Source organism: Phoxinus phoxinus, assembly GCF_949152265.1.
Source record: "Phoxinus phoxinus genome assembly, chromosome: 1".
NCBI lineage: Eukaryota > Metazoa > Chordata > Actinopteri > Cypriniformes > Leuciscidae > Phoxinus > Phoxinus phoxinus.
The window spans coordinates 3,033,766-3,055,741 of NC_136876.1; the positions used below are offsets into that span (position 1 = coordinate 3,033,766).

The window sequence follows — 21,976 nt, forward strand, 5'->3', positions numbered from 1 at the left end:
TCAGTTAATTGTTAATCGATCGATAAGGTCAATCAATTAATGATTAATGAATTAATCGATAATTTGCATCCCTAGTGGAGGGTTTAACCAGAACTCCAGCAATATTGACATTGTCAACACAGACACGGGATGTAGTTTGAGGTGAACCAATAAGGAGTAAATTTGTTTTATCTGTGTTAAGTTTAAGAAAATTTCTGGTCATCCAAGCATTTATTTCATCAATACAAGCTGATATGGAAAGCGTTGGGAAAGGAGCATTGCGTTGAGAATGGATGTATAATTGGGTATCATTTGCATAGCAGTGGAATTTGAAGCCATGTTGATGGATGATATTACCTTATGGGAGCATGTAGATGATGAAGAGAAGAGGCCCAAGAACAGAACCCTGAGGAACACCGTGCGGGACAGAGGCAGAAGTGGACTTAGACTGGCGGATGGAGATGTAATGCTGGCGATCGGACGGGTAGGAGGTGAACAAGGATAGGGCAGTTCCAGAAATACCAAGAGCAGAGAGTCGTGAAATGAGAATACTATGAGAGATTGTATCAAATGCAGAGGAAATGTCTAGAAGAATTAGAATACTGGTGGAGCCGGAGTCAGTGGCCACAAGGAGATCATTAACAACCCTAAGAAGTGCAGTCTCAGTGCTATGGAGGGTGCGAAAACCGGATTGAAAACATTCATAGAGGTTGTTGGATGACAGATGAGTTTGAAGTTGAGCAGCAACCACTTTCTCAAGTAGTAGTGATGGCAGCAGTTTTTAGTTCAAGAGGAACAACACCACTGCTGAGAAGTTGAGAGATGAGAAGTGAAATCGATGGTGAAATAACGTGTGCACATTTTAAGTAAAGTAGTCGGTGCAGGATCAAGATGACAGGAAGATGAGTTTGCTTTGTTGATTAGCTCAGAGATATAAGCAGGGGTTGGAGGGGCAAAATCAGTGAGAGTACCAAGTGTAGAAGTGGTGAGGAGGTCATGTGTGAGAACAGTAGAGATCATGGATGGGAAGAGATTATAGATACTAGTGATGCTCCGATTGATCGGCCAACCCAAAAAGCGCAGATCAAAAAAGCCGATCACGTGATGTAAATTACTTGCGTGACTTTTTTCCACCTGCATGCGCGGCGCACGGGCACACAACAACAGACCGGAGCTTGCCAATGGCAACATGACTTCTTCTCCCGTCTGGAAGTTTTTCAAAGTGTCTGACAAAAAATAGCCATTTGCAATGTATGTCGTGCTGAAATCCCTTTCGGCACTTTAACACCAATAACATGATTAGGCATCTTCGAACGGATTTTCATTGGAGGTCTTAAATTTCATTAAGTCAGGTCTAAAAAAGGTTTTACCCTTGTTCATTTCCAGAAACGCTGGCCGCTGAAAGTCATTACAAAGTAGCAAAAAAAGTAGTCGTAGCCTACAAAGCGGAGCTCTAGAGATCTGCATTGCGTATGCAGCATGAGTCCAATACAATCTTCTGTTCTGAACAGTTGTCTTTCATTCATTAATCTGACTATGCATCCGTGCATTTAATCGCCATTGGCTCGTGTGATAGTAATATGGATCTTAGAATCAATTATATCACTTAAAATACTACTATCAACAACTATAGGAGATTATTTTCGACTTTCTCCGGCTCCCTGCACCGGGTGTAATGTGAAACCGGAAGTGTCTATGCGCACACTCGCTGTTCGGACATCCAACATGGCGGCCACGTGCAACCAGCCAATAAATATTGGAGATCATAGGATTATGAACTCTTCTGATAAATTCCCTATAAAAAAAAATTTCTTCTGAAGAAATGTTATATATTAACGACTATCTGCATGCTTTGAAAATAACGGATGGAGATGACCTAGAAATTAGAAATGTTAATGTAACTGACAAGCTGATATTTTGATGGACTATCTTATAGTTGAACACCTCCAGAGGGACAACGCAAAGAGAGCTCGCAAGACGGAGAAGGAGAGAAAGGCGAAGATCACCCACTGAGGCTCGACTCCCTAAGAACGGACGGATTCATCGTGCTCAGCAGTTAATTAAAATTATCGCACAAGTTGAGCGATTAAATAGGAAAATAATACACAGTGCAAACTGAAATAAACTGCTCAAATGAGGATGTTGAATTTGCAGGACAAGCTCAAATTACTTAAAGCCTAATTTGAGCTTGGCCTACGAACTTATGGTTCATTGTCAGAGGTGTTGTGTGTGTCTGTGTATGTGGACTCAATATGTTTAGACTGTTAGGACCACATGTATTTTTATAAGGAGCTGTGAACATCATTCGCCTTAGACCTTGAAAATGTGCGAAACTAGAGAAAGGTCAAAAGGGTTGCGATAGTCAAACTTACTGTCAGGGTTCTGCCCTGGCAGCTTTGTCTGTGTCTTTGTTTCATGTCTCTATGTTTGTGTTGTGCTTCAACATATGGCTCTGTCTTTGTTTGTGTTGGCCATGTGCTCCTTTGCTCCTGCCTCCTTGTTTCCCAGAACCACACCCTCTTGTCTAGTTAAGTCCTCGTTTACCTGAGTGTGTTCTCCTGTTCCTTGTCTGAGTGTGCTGTTCCTCTTGTGTTTTATTTGTAGAAGTTTCTTTTTTTTTTTCTTTAGCTCTGCCATCGGTCCTGTCTGTCTTGTCTCCTGTGTCTGTAGTTCCAGTCCTGTCCTGCTAGCAGAGCGTCCCTGGCTGCTTACACTCTTAGCTTTGGAGCAAGCCTGGTGCTGAGCCTGAGATCCCTGAGTGCTTTGCCTGTTGTACTTGAAGTTCCTGTCCGGCTATTGCTGGTATTCTCAGGTCTCATTCTGCTCTACCATTACTTCTCTCCAGCCTACAGTCATCTTGTGCTAGTTACAACTGCTGCTCGGCTAGTTACAACGGCTGTCATTGTGTCTCATCCCTGCCTATTGTCTGGACTGTTCACCTCTCCCACCACATCTTGTCATCTGTCTACTGTTTGTCAATTAACATGTTAACACTCGTTCTGCATTTGAGCCCTCCTTCATAGACCTGTGACTTACCAAATAAAGCTTTTGTCTATGTGCTGCATAGAATAGATGTAAAAAGAAAATGGATATTTTGAATATGTGCTTCTGCAAGCCTTTGTTAATGAAGGACTGGGATAAGTCCAAAGTTTGACCTTTTAGGGAATTGGCTGTAGTAGAATAATAGCCCATTGTTAGAAGGCAGCCCTGACCAGGGTTAGTATAAAAAGCCTTGGAGAGGTTTTTTTCGGGGCCACATTTCGGGTCTTTTACATTTTACTTTGTTTTTTTTCTCTTTGTATTATTCTGAATCTTTTTTAATAAAAAGAAATCATGTTGTGGTGATTCATAAAACTTTTTAAACAAGTCTTAGAATATTTTTTTCCTATCAATATTTCATGATTTTTTGTAATTAAATATTAATATTAGCAAACAACTAGTTCCTTCAAATTCAATATTGAACTGGTTAGAGGCACCACGAGGACCCTGAATCGACATCCTTAATCTAAAGGTAAGGGCAATATTTGATTGCAGCAGATTATGGGTATGTTTGAGAATGATTTATAGGTTACAGCGGGATAAAAATACAATACAGTGCATCTATCCATGATAAAAGTGCTCCACACTTCTCCAGGGGGTTAATAAAGATATTCTGAAGTTTAGCGATGCGTAAGAAAAATGTCAATATTTAAAACTTTATAGAGTAAAATAACTAGCTTCCGGCCAAACAGACATACGGATTTGACTTAAGTCAAAGCGCAACTTATGCGAGTAATGTGATGTACTGCTGATATTTATGCTACGTCATTTCTGACGTCACAAGTTGCGTAAGTTGCGCTTTAGGCACAAGTAGACGAAGCTGAATGGCCGAAAGCTGGAATTTTACTTTATTTACTTTACACAAACTCCTCGCTTTGCTTCAGAAGGCCTTTATTAACCCTCCAGAGCCGTGGAGCACTCAATGTGACAGAACCTCCCCCTCCGCAAGGCGTCCTGGTGGGGTGTGAGGGTGGACAAATTGGCCCAAATGCTGCTGTAATTATTTATCTGTAGTGGTTTATGAAGATGAGTGTCATCATTAGTGATTGTTTTTGTGTTATTGATGTTTTATCCATGTCATAGTGTGAGAAATAACACTATTGTCTTACAATGGAGCAGTTTAATAGTCGTTAGTCATCTCTCTGACTCAAATAATGTGTTTCTAACAGCAAACACTCAGAATAAAGTGAGATGATCTGCTGATGATCCTGAATGGCTTGTTGAATGAGTGTTGATAGTCTGAGGCTCATCAATATTAACAGATCTGCTGAAAACACTCTTTATTTCATGACAATAGTTCCTCTTTTCACCTCATTTATTATGCTGATGTCTTCAGATCTCCTGTAAATTGTCACTTAAAGCTCATTTCATTGGTGTCAGCAGACTGAGGGGATTTGTTACTATATGAAAGTTTATTTCTGTGTTTATGTTTATGAACTGTTTTTCTTACCATTATTTATATTTGGAAGAATTTAAATTATTTATATTATTTTCTATATTTCTAGATACCTGGATTTATAATGAAGAAGCAGAATAATGTTAGGATTAGCAATACATTTTTTTTAAATTGGCATCAGTTACTGTACGATGAATAGATAGACAGACATAAATGCTTATGTAACAGGTTAAAGAATGACAAATATTTTTGCAACCTTCCATTTTCTATTTTGTGGGTATGTGAGTTTATTTCACCATAATCTTGTATTGTTCAGTCACTTCATGGTAGCTCACAGTTATTGGGAGAGTTGTTTGTCGTGTAAGTGCGCCCTCTATCGGATAGAGGCTGGCGGTGGTCATATACTGACTTAAAGCGTTCGTTTCTCAGTCTGCATTCTACTGGACTGAGAGAGGTACGTGTTCACATCAGTGCAATGTAAGCTGGAAATATACCGGCTGTAACCTTAGCTTTAGTGCACATGGTAACTTGTACGTGTATTGTATGATAAGTGCACATATTTAGTCGAGATGTGTCGAGAACTGCTGTTTTGAGTGCTTAAGGAATTGCTAACATAGCTAGCCTCGTGGTTTGTTTTGCTGTAATTTAGCGCTCGCCATTCTGTCGTCTTGTGATGAAGCCCACATGTTTCAGTTTTCCTTTTTCTTATGTTAGGCTGATTCTGAGTGGAGATAATCCTGAACTATTGCTCTCTTTGAAATTGTACAGGTATGTACTTCCAATACCAGGTTTAGAATATAATGTGTTCATTTAAAAGTTTTCTTGTATTTATTGATGTTCAATGGCACTGAACAGCCCAGATGTAAAGCATACACATTTTGCTTCATGCATGTTACTGTGTTAACTAGTGAAAGGAAGATGGTTTATTTCATGTTGCATAATGTTAATGTAAAACTTTAACGTTATTACCCATAGTTAATAACAGAAATAACACGCAATATGACACACAGCCTACATGATATACACAAGCCTAATGCGATATGTTCATTTTTCATGGTAATTTTTCAGATTTGTGAATGCGATTAAATACTGAGTCTGCATTCTTCTTGACTGAGAGAGACCGATTCTTTTTTTATTTTTTTTATTTTCATTTTCTTAAAGACAATAAACATGCACAATGACACCAAAATAGTAACTACACTGCAAAAAATACTTTCTTAGTTAGTATTTTTGTTTTGTTTCCAGTCCAAATATCTAAAAATTCTTAAACCAAGAAGCGTTTACTAGAGAAGTAAAATGACATAAGAAATTCTATTTTGTTTTAAGATAAAAAGAAAGTAATTTAAGTAATTTTTGCTTAAAACGAGCAAAATTATCTGCCAATGGGGTAAGCAAAAAATTCTTGGTTTCCATTCGAATTAAGATTTTTTTTCTTGTTTTCCATTCGAATTAAGATTTTTTTGCTTACCCCATTGGCAGATAATTTTGCTTGTTTTAAGCAAAAATTACTTAAATTACTTTCTTTTTATCTTAAAACAAAATATAATTTCTTATGTCATTTTACTTCTCTAGTAAATGCTTCTTGAATTAATAATTTTTAGATATTTGGACTGGAAACAAAACAAAAATACTAAGTAAGAAAAGCATTTTTTGCAGTGTATACATGTATAATATCTAAATATACTTTCAAGCAGTACCTTGTACATTTTACATTGAACTAAGTACTTGAATTGCTTGAATCAGAACACCCCCCTCCCCATATTGCAATGATTGTAGAAGGTTTCTTCAAATGCTCTACAAACAAATACCTTTTGTACATGAGCAAAGAGTGAACATATACAATCTTTTATCTTAGTGAGCGGCAACAACAGAAATTAAAATAATGTATAATGAGACAGCTTTTTTAAATTAAAGTAGATGTATAACCAAAATAATAATAATACACATAAAGCTTGTTCAGTCCACCTTTAAGAAATGTCTTATTGGTTTCCAAATCTTAATGAAAATGAATAGTTTGTCTTTTAATATAAATCTCAGTTCTTCCAAGTGCAACATATTTCCCAACTCCCTAGCCCACATCTCAAAAGTGGGTACATAATCTGCTTTCCACATCTGCAAAATAAGTCTTTTTGCAAGCATCATACACAGGGAAATGGCCTGTGTCTGATATTTATTGCAAGAAGCATTCTCTGCTCCTAAAAGTCCAATGCAAGGCTCAGGCTCCAAATCAATAGAGTTTGCTTCAGAAAGAAATTTAAATATACATTCCCAAAATGGCTGAATTTTACAACATGACCATAAAGAATGAAACAGAGTGCCCTCTGACATTTTACACTTATTACAGAGTGGAGAAATCGTGGGATAAATTTTATGAAGTTTTGACTTAGAATAATGAAGCCTATGAATTATCTTGAACTGAATCAAATTGTGTCTAGCATTCAAAGAACAAGTATGAATGCTTCTCAAGCACTCATCCCACAAGCTTTCGTGAATGCTCAGATCAATTTCCTCCTCCCAGTCTTGTTTTATTTTCTCTGTGTTATTGTCCACATTTTCTAGCAGTAATTTGTAAAAGTTTGACACACTACCACTCATACCAGGGTTAACATTAACAATTCTCTCTAAAGTGGGATTCAAATTCAAAATTTCAAAGTTTGGAATATGCTTTCTAACAAAATCTCTAACTTGCAAGTAACGAAAAAATGTGCAGAAACAATAGCATAATTTTGTTTTAGCTGTTCAAAGGAGCTGAATGTACCTTCCCTATAAAAATCTTGAATTGTTACTATACCCATGTGTTTCCATTGAAAAAAAAGTTTATCGTGTAATCCCGGAGGAAAAGCATGATTATTACAAATAGGAGTGTCCAAATATATATCTGGAATTTTCAAATATACTTTAATTTTTTTCCAAACCTTGATTAGATTAGAAATAACTGTTTCCGTTGATACTCTTGACATCAATTTTAATGGGACTATTAAGCAGAGCCGGTAATGAAGTATTATTACAACAGGCTTCTTCAATTGCTAACCATTCTGGCTTGTCACCTAACTCCGCCAACCCAGGTTTCCTCCACCATGCTAAAGTATTTAAATTGGCTGCCCAATAATAATATTTAAAATTGGGAAGCCCAAACCCTCCCTGATCCTTAAGTTTGTTTAGATGTTTCATGCTGATCCTGGCTGTCTTGTTGGCCCAAATGAAGCTGGTTATAATAGATTCTAGCTTTTTAAAATGATAAAGGGGGATAAAGAAAGGAATGCATTGAAATACATACACAAATCTTGGAAGTACAACCATTTTTATAGCATTTATCCTGCCTACCATGGACATGGGGAGAGTCTTCCAAAAAATTATATTATCTTTAAGCTGATCCATTTTCTTTCCCCAATTCAATTTGAATAACATTTCAGGATTTTTTGTGATCATCAGACCCAAATATTTAAAGGAGTTGTTTGCAATTTTAAATTTGGTGCTGGCTAAAAAAATTGTATCTAGATCGTTAGAAACTGGCATTATTTCGCTTTTTTCCCAATTTATCGTGAATCCAGAGAAACGGCCAAATTTTTCAATAAGCTCAAGTAATGGTGGAATAGACATTTCAGGTTTAGAAATGTACAATAGAACATCGTCCGCATACAGTGAAAGATGTTGGGGTCTGCCCTCAATCATTATAGGTGCTATGTTAGGATGTTGCCTGATCTTTGCTGCCAATGGTTCCATCGATAAGGCAAACAAAAAAGGAGATAGGGGGCATCCCTGTCGTGTGCCACGAGATAACTGAAATGAGTTTGAAATGTCTTGGTTAGTAATAACAGAAGCTACTGGATGCGCATAGATAGTTTCAATCCATTTAATAAATTCTGAACCGAATCCAAATTTCTTTAAAACAGCAATCATATATTTCCACTCTAATTGGTCATATGCTCGTTGAGCATCTAGTGAAATTACACAAGTCTTTAAGTTTTTCTTGTTATAAATTATGCTAAACAGCCGTCTCAAATTGAAATATATATGCCTATTGGGCATAAAACCAGTCTGGTCTTGATGAATTATTGAACAAATTTACGTCTTCAACCTATTCGCAAGAATTTTGCTTATAATTTTAGATTCAATGGGAATAAGGGAAATCGGTCGATAGGAAGACATCTGCAATTTATCCCGTCCTGGTTTTGGAATTAATACTATGTTCGCTCTGTACATTGTTGGTGGAAATTTACAATCCGTTGTTGCATTTTTAATCAATCTTTGGATTAAGGGTACAAGATTATTCCTGAATTTTTTAAAGAATTCAGCACTAAAGCCATCAGGTCCTGCAGATTTATTATTGGGTAACTGAGAAATTACTTCATTTATTTCTTCCAGCGTGATCTCTTTGTCTAAAAATTGTTTTGCTTCAGTGCTAAGAATGGGAAGGTCCAAATCAGAAAAAAATTCTTCTATTGCTTCCAGGCTCGTATCACATTTTGATTCATAAACTTCTCTATAAAAATCAGCGAAGCAACGATTAATTTCCAAAGGATCAACAATTATCTTCCTATTATCAGATTTTATTTTATATATTGCACGAGTTGCCTGAGAGTGTTTTAATTGTCGTGCCAGTAGTTTTTGGGGTTTATCACCTATTTCAAACTGCCTTTGTCTGATATACATGAGTTGTCTTGAAATATTCTTAGAAAGAAAAGAGTTATATTCACTTCGCAGTGCAACTATTTTCTTAAGAATAGTCTCGCAACTGGTTGATCTGTATTCCATCTCTAAATGTGTTATTTGAGTGTCAATATTATTCAATTTGGCCCTATTCTCTCTATTCTTTGCAGATTGATATGCTATAATATCTCCTCTAATAACTGCCTTCATTGCCTCCCATAGGACAGAATCAGATACATCTCCTTTATCGTTGTTTTCTAAAAATAATGTAAACTTGTCCGAAATATATTCACAAAATTTGACATCATTTAATAACATATTATCACTTTTCCAGGCATAATTTCCTCTACTAAATTGTATTTTTAAATTAAGAGAAACAGGGGCATGGTCTGATAATAATCTATTATGATATTGTGTTGAAACTACACTTTGCAACAAACTTGAATCTATTAGGAAAAAGTCAATTCTTGAGTATGTTTTATGGACTGATGAGTAAAATGAAAAGTCATTATCCGTGGGATGCAAAGCTCTCCAGCTATCTATTAAATTTAACTTTTGCATGTAGTTGCTTAATACACCAGCCGATTTACTTGTTATGGTTCGACGGGGATGCGTGTCTAACCTAGCATTTAACACGCAATTGTAATCACCTGCTATGATGACTCGTGAATGCGTAAAGTCTGGTATGATTTTAAAGACTTTTTCAAAAAATGAAGGGTCGTCGAAGTTAGGACCATAAACATTCACTAAAGTGAAGGATAATGAATTTATTTCCCCACACACGACCAAGTACCTGCCATTCACATCCTTAATTGTTTGTTTATGTATAAATGGGACAGATTTCTTAATGATAATTGCTGCTACTCTAGTTTTGGTAGAAAAATTTGACTGGTAGACCTGAGACATCCATGGAGCCTTAACGCTAAACTTCGCTGTACTTTTAAAATGCGTTTCTTGTAGAAAAACTATCTCTGCACCCAATTTTTTAAGATGCGCATAAACCTTTCCTCTCTTAACTGGACTATTAATTCCTCGCACATTCCAACTTAATAATTTCAGTGTCCCGCCACCGCGAGTGTTCACCCCATTACTCATTAAATGAAACAACATGTTTTGCCTGACCCACTTAAATAAATAAAAAAGTGCATGAAACCTTCCAGCTTAAATTCAAAAAATGTAACCTTCCCATGAAATAGAACATTACGAACCTTGTAAATTAGAGCAAAACCTCCCTCCCAACCCCCCCACCCACTACTGCATCCCATGAGAACATTATGGATGCCCATCCCGAAATTAACATTTGCATCTGTCAACTCACCCTTGATGCCACCTGGCATTCCTCCGTTAATATAGCCCTCCACACATCTTACAAAATACAACAAAAACAATACCTTGTAGACTTTCAAATATGTCAAATGGAATTATATAAACCCGACACAAGTCTCTTCTGACTCCGCTGTCCAACGCCGTAATCTCACCAGTTTTCCACCACGCCCCGTAGATACATTTCGGCCGACTCGGATGAATCAAAAGTTTTGGTTTCTTTATCCCTCACGGTCACGATGAACTTGGAAGGAAAACGAAAACCGCATCTCACTTCATGCTCCCTGCATTTCTTTCGTATGCTGTCAAACTTCTGCCTCTGTTTCAAAACATCTGCTGCGAGATCTGGAAAGATATGCATTGCTTTTCCATCATATTGCAGAGGTTTGGATCTTGCCAGGCGCAGAATGCATTCTTTCACTTGATAATGATGAAGTCGTACAACGAATGCCCGAGAGCGGCCTTCTCTTATGGGTTGTGGCGAGCGGTGTGCCCTGTCAATCTGAATTGGTCGATCAAAGTTCTCCTCGCCCAGCACCTGAGCCAGCAAATTTGTCACAAACTCCGTGGGTTTGCCTTTTTCAACGCCTTCCTTTATGCCGACAATTCGGATGTTTTGTCGTCGAGATCTTGACTCCAAGTCACAAGTTTTTTCCTTAAGCTTTTCACATTCGGTCTCCAGATGTGCACAAAGTTTCTCCAGTGATTCAATGCGGGCTTCGTGAACTTTTACTGCCTCTTCAGTCACTGCTACTCTGGTGGATATATTTGCAAGGGATACGTTCACCTCGGATAAAGTAGACGAAAGCACATCGAACTTTCTGTCAAAGGTGCTGCTCATTTTCGCTATTGCTTCCATAATGTCAGTGTTCGTCGGCACTGTTGATTCTACGTTAGCTTGATTAGCATTAGCCGGCGATGACTCCTGAACTTTATCTGTACCTCCTGGCTCCTCAACATTCGATTTTTCAGATTTCTTGTGCTTTGTCGGCATTGCTCAGGATGTTAAAAATGAATGAATTGTGATATTTAAGCGGCTACAAGATATTTTAACAGACACTATTACAGAATTGTGGAGAGCTATAAAAAAAACGCGTTCACTCCATTCAGTGCCGGAAGTCAGCCCAGAGAGACTGATTCTGATTGAAGATCGTCAGTGTCCTGTCATCAGTGCACCAGAACACAACGCAGTAGTCGGCGAAGTGCAGACCGCGCCAGCTACACTTAGAAGTGTTGTTTATTATAAAAACAAACTCCGTAATTTATACTTTTGATTTTGGCAGATCAGCTCCTCAAACTTTGGAATTCATCATCAGTGAAGCTCCTCCCACTGCAATCACATCATCAGTCAAGCCCCTCCCACTGCAATCACATCATCAGTGAAGCTCCTCCCACTGCAATCACATCATCAGTGAAGCTCCTCCCACAGTAATTCTCCAATAAATGCTGTAAATCCCCATCAGCTACAAGTGAAGACGAGCATGAAAGCATCAGGAAGAGCTGAAATCTGCAGAGACTGAGTTTATTAAAGAGGACAGTGAGAACACGAGTGATCCAAAACCCTGCAGAATGAAACACACTGAAGATCCTGAAGAACAAAGAGGTTGGTGTTTATTCTTCATTCGTTCATGATGCATATGCATGTTGTTGTTTACAGCTCACGCGTGTCTGTGTGTGAATGAATTAACCCTTAGTTTAGCTTTTAGCAAACTATCTATATTGCCTACTGAGATGAGAAAATCGACTGAATACGTTGAAATAAAATGTCTTTGTATAAGCAACATATTAAACTGCAAATTAACATTTATGCCCTAATATATATTATAAAAGACGATATGTTACAGACGAAATATGAAAGACAACATTTAGTTTTGGATAGATTATGAAGTTTTTACTGCCACATCAAAACCTAATTTACAAGGTGCAAACAAAATCTTAAAAGGTCAATATAAGCCTTCTCTTTCAATTATTTTTGTGTTTTATTAGTGACAAGTTTGGGGAGAGGATAGCCTACATATTGCTACACTACTATGCTACACTAGATGAGAAAGTAATTGAATGAGTATCAGTCAATAAATATCTTGGTTTCCTTTTAGAAGAAAATTTGTCCTTCAAACAGCATATAGAGGGTCTAACAAAAAAACTAAGAGTAAAGTTGGGTTTCTATTATAGAAACAAAGGCTGTTTCTCTTTTAGTACGAGAAAAACACTTATACAAACAACATTTATGTCAATGCTGGATTATGGTGATATTTTATACATGCATGCAAATAAATCTTTGAAAATGCTGGATTCAGTATATCATGCCGCACTAAGATTTGTAACTAATTCCAGTTTCCGTACTCATCATTGTCGCTTGTATGAGAGTGTGTGAGAGTGTGTGTTGGCCATCTCTGCACAATCGCAGGCTGGAGCACTGCTATATTTTTCTTTTTAAGGCCATACTTTGTAAACTGCCTCCTTACTTAGTCTCTCTTCTGACTCTTAAAGTCACTACCAGGAAATGTAATCTTAGATCATATGGGCAAGTCATGTATGATATCCCACGAACGCGAACTGTCTTCGGTGAAAGTGCCTTTAAAGTTTTTGCACCTTTTTCCTGGTATAAATTTGCAAATTTACCGACAATGACACAATTTAAAATGAGGATAAAGGACTATTTGAGTACTAAATGCACATGTGCTGTTACTGAGCGCTGCTGGTGATTATGTTGAGACTATGTTAAATTGCCAAAATGTCTTTTTTTTGTTAAATGTTTGTATATGTATTTTTAATATGGAACTATTATTCTGCTGTCTTGGCCAGGACTCCCTTGAAAAGGAGATTCTGAATCTCAATGGGATTATTTCCTGGTAAAATAAAGGTAAATAAATACAAATATTCCAAAACTTTCTGAAAATACGAATGAGAATTAACTGCACAATTACTGGAAATGTTTACCTTGGATATTATACAATTTGCAAGCATACACAGTTTGTGGAAAAATACACTTTTTTTTTTTCAAGATGTTTCTAACTCTAAACAAATTATGTAGTAATATATATATATATATATATATATATATATATATATATATATATATATATATATATATATATATAATGTGTGTGTGTGTGTTGTCTTTGCATTCTTTCTTGTGGCTCAGTGACACCTGAATGAAAGGCTCATTAGTATGCAGCATTAGCAGGTCTTTGTCTTCAGGTGTGAATGAGGGCAATATTCATGAGCTTGTTGGATCATTCACTCCCACCTGCATATTGCCTTTCCAAACAAAGTGTCTTACAAAATTTAAAGGGCACCTATTATGACATTTAAAATGTTCCTAATGTTGTTGTGGGAGTCCCCAACAACAGTTTTACATGCATGCAATGACAAAAAACACTTTTGTTTTCGTATAATATGCATTTATTTTTACCTGATTTGCTCACCGACTCCCAAATGATTCGTTCAACGACTCGTTTTTCCAAACCCCTCCTCTGCGCGACGCTAATCTGCGTTGATTGGTCAGATGACCCAGCAGTGTTTACAGAGATAATACTTATGGTTTAACACGGAGTACAATGATGCTTTTATCAATTAAATTGTGTTATAATAATGATTATAGTCCACTGCTTTGTAGTTTGTAGTAAAAATCGAAAAATAAGATAAAGAATTTAATGTTATGTTAGCGAGCATAGCCCAGAGTTAATATTGTAAAACCACAATCAGTCTTTGTTTGCGTTAGCCCGATGCATAAACATAACGTTTTTACAAAAAAAAAATGCAGTTACGTTACTACGAGGTATTACTCTATTCTTTAGACAACTCCGAAAACAACGACAAACACTTCACATATCTCAATACAATTGCCATTGAAGACCTAGAAGCTAAACGGTTCTTACACAACAAACACAATAATTATTAAGCATGCTACATAAAACATAAAAGCAACAATTATTAATAACACTTACAGGTTGTGATACGGAGGAGGAAGCTGATGCAAATACACTTGGAACTGAACCTTCCTTCGATATCAGCCGGCTCGCGAATCCAAGTTTGATTGCATTTAAGTTGATAAAGCAATCGTCTTCAAAATGGCGCGAACAAAGCACAAGGCTCAGACTATACTTCTGTGGTATAGTTATATGAATTGTAGCCACTTAGTCTTCAAATGCTCCTCCTTGGGCAAATGAAAAAAGTTTGCTTTTGAGTCGCACTTCAGAACACAGCGTCTCGTCGCCATGATATTTTCTCTGGCCTTGGAGAGCAATAAGTGGGCGTATCGTATTCAAATAACTTGACAAGTTGACGTCATCTAGTCAGAGAAAGAGCTTCGGTCTTCTAACGATTCATAAAAATGACTCAAGAGTCGACTCTTACTTTTGAAAGACAATAACTTTATATACGGTGCACTTTCATATTTCAAACTTTGCAGGATGTTTTTGTTCACTTAGATCTATGTTACACACTACATGAAAGGTAAATTTCAAAATTCCATAATTGGTGCCCTTTAAATCAGTCTATTGTTTAATGTGAACGATTAGCCCGGATGATTTTCAGATCATTTTGAAGTAAAAACTCTAGCTGACAACCTCCATTAGTCAAAAGTATTGTGGGAATATGTAAAGTTGGTCGTTTGTGGTCTTATATCAGAAAATTTAAGTTTGAGTTTTTTGAGTAACCACGCATAAATAATATTCTCTCAAAAATGCAAACATGTACATACATGTTGCTCACATATTATGATAGCCATGTTCGTGCTAAATAGTGTGTAATTACACCTTTGCCATTAATATGTTTATAAGCAACTGAAAAAAGTACAAATATCAGGGCATGTCAAAACATCTCAAGGACCCCAAAAACAAATCTTACTCCACAACACTGAATCCATTGAGTTCTTCCTCGGTGTTGCTTCTGAACAACTCCGCTAACTAGAGCGCCCTCTCCCGGTTGTAGATGGGAATGTTTTCTCTTGGTTCATATCAGTCAGTATGAATTCATTTTGATATAAGTCGCACCTGACTATAAGTCGCAGGACCAGCAAAACTATGGAAAAAAAGTGTGACTTATAGTCCGGAAAATACGGTAATGTTAATATCATGTTAGATAATTGTGTCATTGATCAAATATAATAGTTCTTGCTAAAGAAACATGGGATTCGTGCCTATAATGCTTTACAAATAATAATTTGAAGATAAATTTACCTCATTCATGGAAAGTTTCAAGGACATATAATCAATTTTCAAAAAAAGTCATGAAATTATCATAATATTTTATAGCAGTTGTCTACTTTCTACCATTACATCAGGGCTCACTTTCATGTCCTTTCACTTTATATTTCTCTCTTTGAAGATAAATATTTGAATGTACTGAAAATTAAATATAACTTTTTTTTTCCTGTCAGACTCGATGGAAGAGAGCGAGGAGAGAGAAGTGGAGGAGGAGAGAGAAGAACTGAGAGAAGTGAAGGAGGAGAGTGAAGAAATGAGAGAATTGGAGGAGGAGAGTGAAGAACTGAGAGAAGTGAAGGAGGAGAGTGAAGAACTGAGAGAAGTGAAGGAGGAGAGTGAAGAACTGAGAGAAGTGAAGGAGGAGAGTGAAGAACTGAGAGAAGTGGAGGAGGAGAGTGAAGAACTGAGAGAAGTGGAGGAGGAGAGTGAAGAACTGAGAGAAGTGGAGGAGGAGAGTGAAGATCTGAGAGAAGTGGAGGAGGAGAGTGAAGAACTGAGAGAAGTGGAGGAGGAGAGTGAAGAACTGAGAGAAGTGAAGGAGGAGAGTGAAGAACTGAGAGAAGTGAAGGAGGAGAGTGAAGAACCGAGAGAAGTGAAGGAGGAGAGTGAAGAACTGAGAGAAGTGGAGGAGGAGAGTGAAGAACTGAGTGAAGTGGAGGAGGAGAGTGATGAACTGAGAGAAGTGGAGGAGGAACATCATGTCCAACCTGGAGGAAAACCCTTGAGTCGCTCAAAGACTAAACAGACATTTTTAAAGAAAAGAAGAGCCAAGAAATCTTTCACCTACACTCAGTGTGGAAACAGTTTCACAACCAAACAAAGTCTTAAGAATCACATGAGGATCCACACCGGAGAGAGGCCGTTCACATGTGATCAGTGCGGGAAAACATTTCTTAGTGTATCACACCTGAGGTCACACCTGACAGTTCATACGAAGGAGAAGCCGCATTCATGTTCTGTGTGTGGAAAGAGTTTTTCACGGCTGGACACTTTACATGGACATGAGAAAACTCACACTGGTCTGAGAGAGTACATGTGCTTTGAGTGTGAGAAGACTTTTACTACAGCGGGCAATTTAAAGCAGCACCAGAGAATTCACACTGGAGAAAAACCTTACAAGTGTTCACACTGTGACAAGAGATTCAGTCTGTCAGCAAATCTGAAAACGCATGAGAGGATCCACACTGGAGAGAAGCCGCACACGTGTGATCAGTGCGGGAAGAGTTTCTCTATTAAAAGTCGCCTGAAGCTACACATGAGCGTTCACACCGGAGAAAAGCCGTTCTCATGTGATCAATGCGGGAATAGTTTCAGTCGATCATCACACCTTAATCTTCACATGAGGATCCACTCCGGAGAGAGGCCGTTCACATGTGATCAATGCGGCAAAACATTTCTTAGGTCATCAGAGCTGAAGAGACACCTGACAGTTCATACGAAGGAGAAGCCGCATTCATGTTCTGTGTGTGGAAAGAGTTTTTCACAGCGGCAACATTTACATAAACATCAGAAAACTCACACTGGTGTGAGAGAGTACATGTGCTTTGAGTGTGAGAAGACTTTTACTAGAGCGGAACATTTAAAACAGCACCAGAGAATTCACACTGGAGAAAAACCTTACAAGTGTTCACACTGTGACAAGAGATTCAGTCGATCATCACATCTGAGATCACACGAGATGATCCACACTGGAGAGAAGCCGCACACGTGTGATCAGTGTGGGACGAGTTTCTCTATTAAAAGTCACCTGAAGCGACACATGAAGATCCATACAGTGGAGAAACCACTCAAACACAGTCTGAGATCACGGTAAGTAATAATAATAATAATAATATGATGTTTATTTTATACTATAGAAAACAGTGGTTTTGGTCGAGAGGATGCATTGTTAATGATCGTAGAGTAGTAACAACAGCGACCGAATCCCATTACCTGAGAGATAATTTTTCACAATGAGTGTTTTTAGGATTCAAGAGGGTGACAGCCTCAGCACTTCGTTGTTGTGTGCCGTTATTGTTTCCGTTTCGTCACGTTACAACAAAGAAGTCAGCTTTCATGCATTCCCCGTTGACGCTGCGGTACGGGCTGAGTGGATGCAGATCCGGAGGGATGACTTCAACCCGACCACATTTTTAAATGCATATAATTTTCAGTGTATTTCACCTGTGCGTTTCTATGCTTAGAATTGAGAAAATAGTATTTATGGAGATAAATTGTAGCCTATCACAGGACAAACGTGTGAATGTTCACGGGGTATTTTATTTAACATCTCTAATCGTAGTTGTAACTGTGTTTACAGTAGGCATAATTGTCATTGCGTATGCAGCATGAGTCCAATACAATCTTCTGTTCTGAACAGTTGTATTTCATCCATTAATCTGACTATGCATCCGTGCATTTAATCGCCATTGGCTCGTGTGTAGTGATCGACCGATATCTATTTTTTTAAACCGATACCGATTATTTGCATGTTTACATGCCCGATAACCGATATGCAGAACCGATATTTATTTACTGTTATACTTCTGTTTTTGACACAATTATTACATCACAACTGAACAAACTATTTTATTTATAACAATCACTCCCTCCTGTTTCCAAAAAATCAACTTATTTATACACCAATAAATAGAGAAGTCTGAGGGCAAAAAATGAAGTGCACTGTTACTAAAGTGTCTTTGTTTAAAAATAAAAGCTTTGATGAGGTAAAAAAAAAGTCATGCGCTTCATGAGGCACACGCTTCTTTTCTCTTCCTCTCCCTCTCTGCCGTGCACGCGCTACGCGGTTTGAAGCACAGTCTCTGTCTCGCGGGCGCGCTCGCTCTTGATTCCGGGATATTTGAACTAATTTGAGATTTTAAAAGGCTATTTTGTTGGTGTCCCCTCAGCACTCGGTGCCCTACGCACAGCGCGTGATGCGCCTAGTGGGAGCGGCAGCGCTGATTCGTGGAAATGATTAATAATTAATTTCCGCAGAGCTGTTTATTTAGATGTGTATTAGCGAAATAATGGTTATGTAATAAGTGCTAATATCATTTAGGGTGTTTTAAACTTGTGAATCTTGTTAAGTTTCATGCAGTGGCCGTGCATGAGCATTCCTGATCATCAACCCAGTGAGTGCTTAGCAATATGAACAAACTTTTTTTACGTGACTAATGGTGGGCGAATACAACAGAGAGAGAATTAAATTCAGCCCTTTTATTTACAACATGCACTCATTCACGTCGGTTTTATTTGATTAATGTAAAGTTACGTCTTTATTGAGACAGGACACGATGGATTAGGCTGACTCCGTGATTTTTTTTTTTTTTTAGAGCTGCCAAGCTGCATAAATAAACTACATATCAGGCATTTTTGTCTCAAATCTCATTCGTGCATTATGTCTGTTATGTAACATAAGGTTGAATAATTGAAGCAAAGCAAGTAGTAGGCCTACATATAACCTACTTTACCTGTGCTGTGAGTGTGCACGCAGTTGTTGTTGTCTCGTCTCTCCTCAGACGCGGTGCTGCAATGAAGATGCCGCCGTCTATCGGTGAATCCGATATTACAAAACCGATACCTGATTATGGGAAAATGCTTAAATATCGGTAAAAATATCGGTAAACCGATAAATCGGTCGATCACTACTCGTGTGATAGTAATATGGATCTTATAATCAATTATATCACTTAAAATACTACTATCAACAACTATAGGAGATCATTTTCGGCTTTCTCCGGCTCCCTGCACCGGGTGTAATGCGAAACCGGAAGTGTCTATGCGCACACTCGCTGTTCGGACATCCAACATGGCGGCCCACGTGCAACTAGCCAATAAATATTGGAGATCATAGGATTATAAACTCTTCTGATAAATCTTCTTCTGATAAATTCCCTAAAAGAAAAACTTCTTCTGAAGAAATGGTATATATTAACGACTATCTGCATGCTTTGAAAGTAACGGATGGAGATGACCTAGAAAATTAGAAATGTTAATGTAACAGACAAGCTGATATTTTTATGGACTATCTTATAGTTGAACACCTCCAGAGGGACAACGCAAAGAGAGCTCGCAAGTCGGGAGAAGGAGAGAAAGGCGAAGATCACCCACTGAGGCTCGACTCCCTAAGAACGGACGGATTCATCGTGCTCAGCAGTTAATTAAAATTATCGAACAAGTTGAATATTTAAATAGGAATTATTAAATAGGAAAATAATACACAGTGCAAACTGAAATAAACTGCTCAAATGAGGATGTTGAATTTGCAGGACAAGCTCAAATTACTTAAAGCCTAATTTGAGCTTGGCCTACGAACTTATGGTTCATTGTCAGAGGTGTTATGTGTATCTGTGTATGTGGACTCAATATGTTTAGACTGTTAGGACCACATGTATTTTTAAAAGGAACTGTGAACATCATTCGCCTTAGACCTTGAAAATGTGCGAAACTAGAGAAAGGTCGAGAGGGTTGCGATAGTCAAACTTACTGTCAGGGTTCTGCCCTGGCAGCTTTGTCTGTTTCTTTGTTTCATGTCTCTATGTTTGTGTTGTGCTTCAACATATGGCTCTGTCTTTGTTTGTGTTGGCCATGTGCTCCTTTGCTCCTGCCTCCTTGTTTCCCAGAACCACACCCTCTTGTCTAGTTAAGTCCTCGTTTACCTGAGTGTGTTCTCCTGTTCCTTGTCTGAGTGTGCTCACCTGTTCCTCTTGTGTTTTATTTGTAGAAGTTTCTTTTTTTCTTTAGCTCTGCCATCGGTCCTGTCTGTCTTGTCTCCTGTGTCTGTAGTTCCAGTCCTGTCCTGCTAGCAGAGCGTCCCTGGCTGCTTACACTCTTAGCTTTGGAGCAAGCCTGGTGCTGAGCCTGAGATCCCTGAGTGCTTTGCCTGTTGTACTTGAAGTTCCTGTCTGGCTATTGCTGGTATTCTCAGGTCTCATTCTGCTCTGCCATTACTACTCTCCAGCCTACAGTCATCTTGTGCTAGTTACAACTGCTACTCGGCTAGTTACAACGGCTGTCATTGTGTCTCATCCCTGCCTATTGTCTGGACTGTTCACCTCTCCCACCACATCTTGTCATCTGTCTACTGTTTGTTAAAAAACATGTTTACACTCATTCTGCATTTGAGCCCTCCTTCATAGACCTGTGACACTTACCAAATAAAGCTTTTGTCTATGTGCTGCATAGAATAGGTGTAAAAAGAAAATGGATATTTTGAATATGTGCTTCTGCAAGCCTATGTTAATGAAGGACTAGGATAAGTCCAAAGTTTGACCTTTAAGGGAATTGGCTGTAGTAGAATAACAGCCCATTGTTAGAAGGCGGCCCAGACCAGGGTTAGTATAAAAAGCCTTGGAGCCTTTTTTTCGGGGCCACATTTCGGGTCTTTTACGTGTTTGTTATTTTTTCCTTTGTTTTTTCCCCCTTTGTATTATTCTGAATCTTTTTTAATAAAAAGAAATCATGTTGTGGTGATTCATAAAACTTTTTAAACAAGTCTAAGAGTATTTTTTTCCTATCAATATTTCATGATTTTTTGTAATTAAATATTAATATTAGCAAACACCTAGTTACTTCGAATTCAATATTGAACTGGTTAGAGGCACCACCGAGGACCCTGAATCGACATTCTTAATCTAAAGGTAAGGTCAATATTTGATTGCAGCAGATTATGGGTATGTTTGAGAATGATTTATAGGTTACGGGATAAAAATACAATACAGTGCATCTATCCATGATAAAAGTGCTCCACACTTCTCCAGGGGGTTAATAAAGATATTCTGAAGTTTAGCGATGCGTAAGAAAAATATCAATATTTACAACTTTATAGAGTAAAATAACTAGCTTCTGGCCAAACAGACATACGGATTTGACTTAAGTCAAAGCGCAACTTATGCGAGTAAAGCCCACAAAACTCCTCCACGTAGTCCTCAATCGGGCGGTCATTTTGGCTGAGACGGAAGAGACGGATTGCTGGGTCCATATTGGTCCGGTCTCTACTGCTGGATCCTTAATGGGTCTGTTGTTGTGTTCTGTAGTGGCTAAAGCAGAGGAGGAAGCATGATCCAAGTATGCAATAGTTCTTTATTAAATAAACTTAAAATAAAATGGGGAATTTCACCCCAGGAATCTAACGGTACCTCTAATGTAGAAGGCACGCACAGGTCCTAATCACTTTGAGTCAGATACACAGATGAATTGCAAAAAGAGATGTACATTTATTTCATTAATTGTTAAAAGACATTTATCATTAAAAGGTGTTGACCAGCAATCACTTCAATTTACTAAATCCTAATGTTGGCTGTGGGGGGACCTGGGCACATCCAGGGGGCAGTCTCTGGATATCACCTTTTTGGAAATTACTCTACTCAGTGCACACACACCAGCACAGCACACTCAA

The 21,976-nt window shown here is 38.0% G+C and overlaps 2 protein-coding genes across 4 annotated transcripts in view; both read left to right on the forward strand.

Moving 5' to 3' along the window:
- Positions 1-5,182, forward strand: part of LOC307006436 (uncharacterized protein) — a 15,786-nt gene extending 10,604 nt beyond the window's left edge. For both annotated transcript variants that reach the window (XM_079627422.1, XM_079627423.1), the window contains exon 5: positions 1,916-5,182. In XM_079627422.1, coding sequence (XP_079483548.1) covers positions 1,916-1,919 — 4 coding nt within the window. In that variant the 3' untranslated portion in view covers positions 1,920-5,182. The remainder of the gene's footprint in view (positions 1-1,915) is intronic.
- Positions 5,128-21,066, forward strand: LOC307006427 (uncharacterized protein). Of its 2 annotated transcripts, XM_079627395.1 has the most exons (5): positions 5,128-5,182; positions 11,671-11,990; positions 13,193-13,250; positions 15,771-17,406; positions 19,615-21,066. In XM_079627395.1, exons 4-5 carry the CDS (start codon positions 15,776-15,778, stop codon positions 19,616-19,618), a joined length of 1,635 nt encoding a protein of 544 aa, XP_079483521.1. In that variant the 5' UTR covers positions 5,128-5,182; positions 11,671-11,990; positions 13,193-13,250; positions 15,771-15,775; the 3' UTR covers positions 19,619-21,066. The 2 variants fall into 2 exon arrangements, with proteins under 2 accessions (XP_079483521.1, XP_079483520.1); XM_079627394.1 differs by lacking the exons at positions 5,128-5,182; positions 13,193-13,250 and having other exon boundaries at positions 11,821-11,990.
- Positions 21,067-21,976: the final 910 nt, after the last annotated feature.

Excerpts from the sequence above, each read along its gene's own strand:
- LOC307006427 (XM_079627394.1), top strand. The coding sequence starts at position 11,957 with ATGAAACACACTGAAGATCCTGAAGAACAAAGAG. Across the intron at positions 11,991-15,770 it reads AGATCCTGAAGAACAAAGAG|ACTCGATGGAAGAGAGCGAG; the intron begins GTTGGTGTTTAT and ends TTTTCCTGTCAG.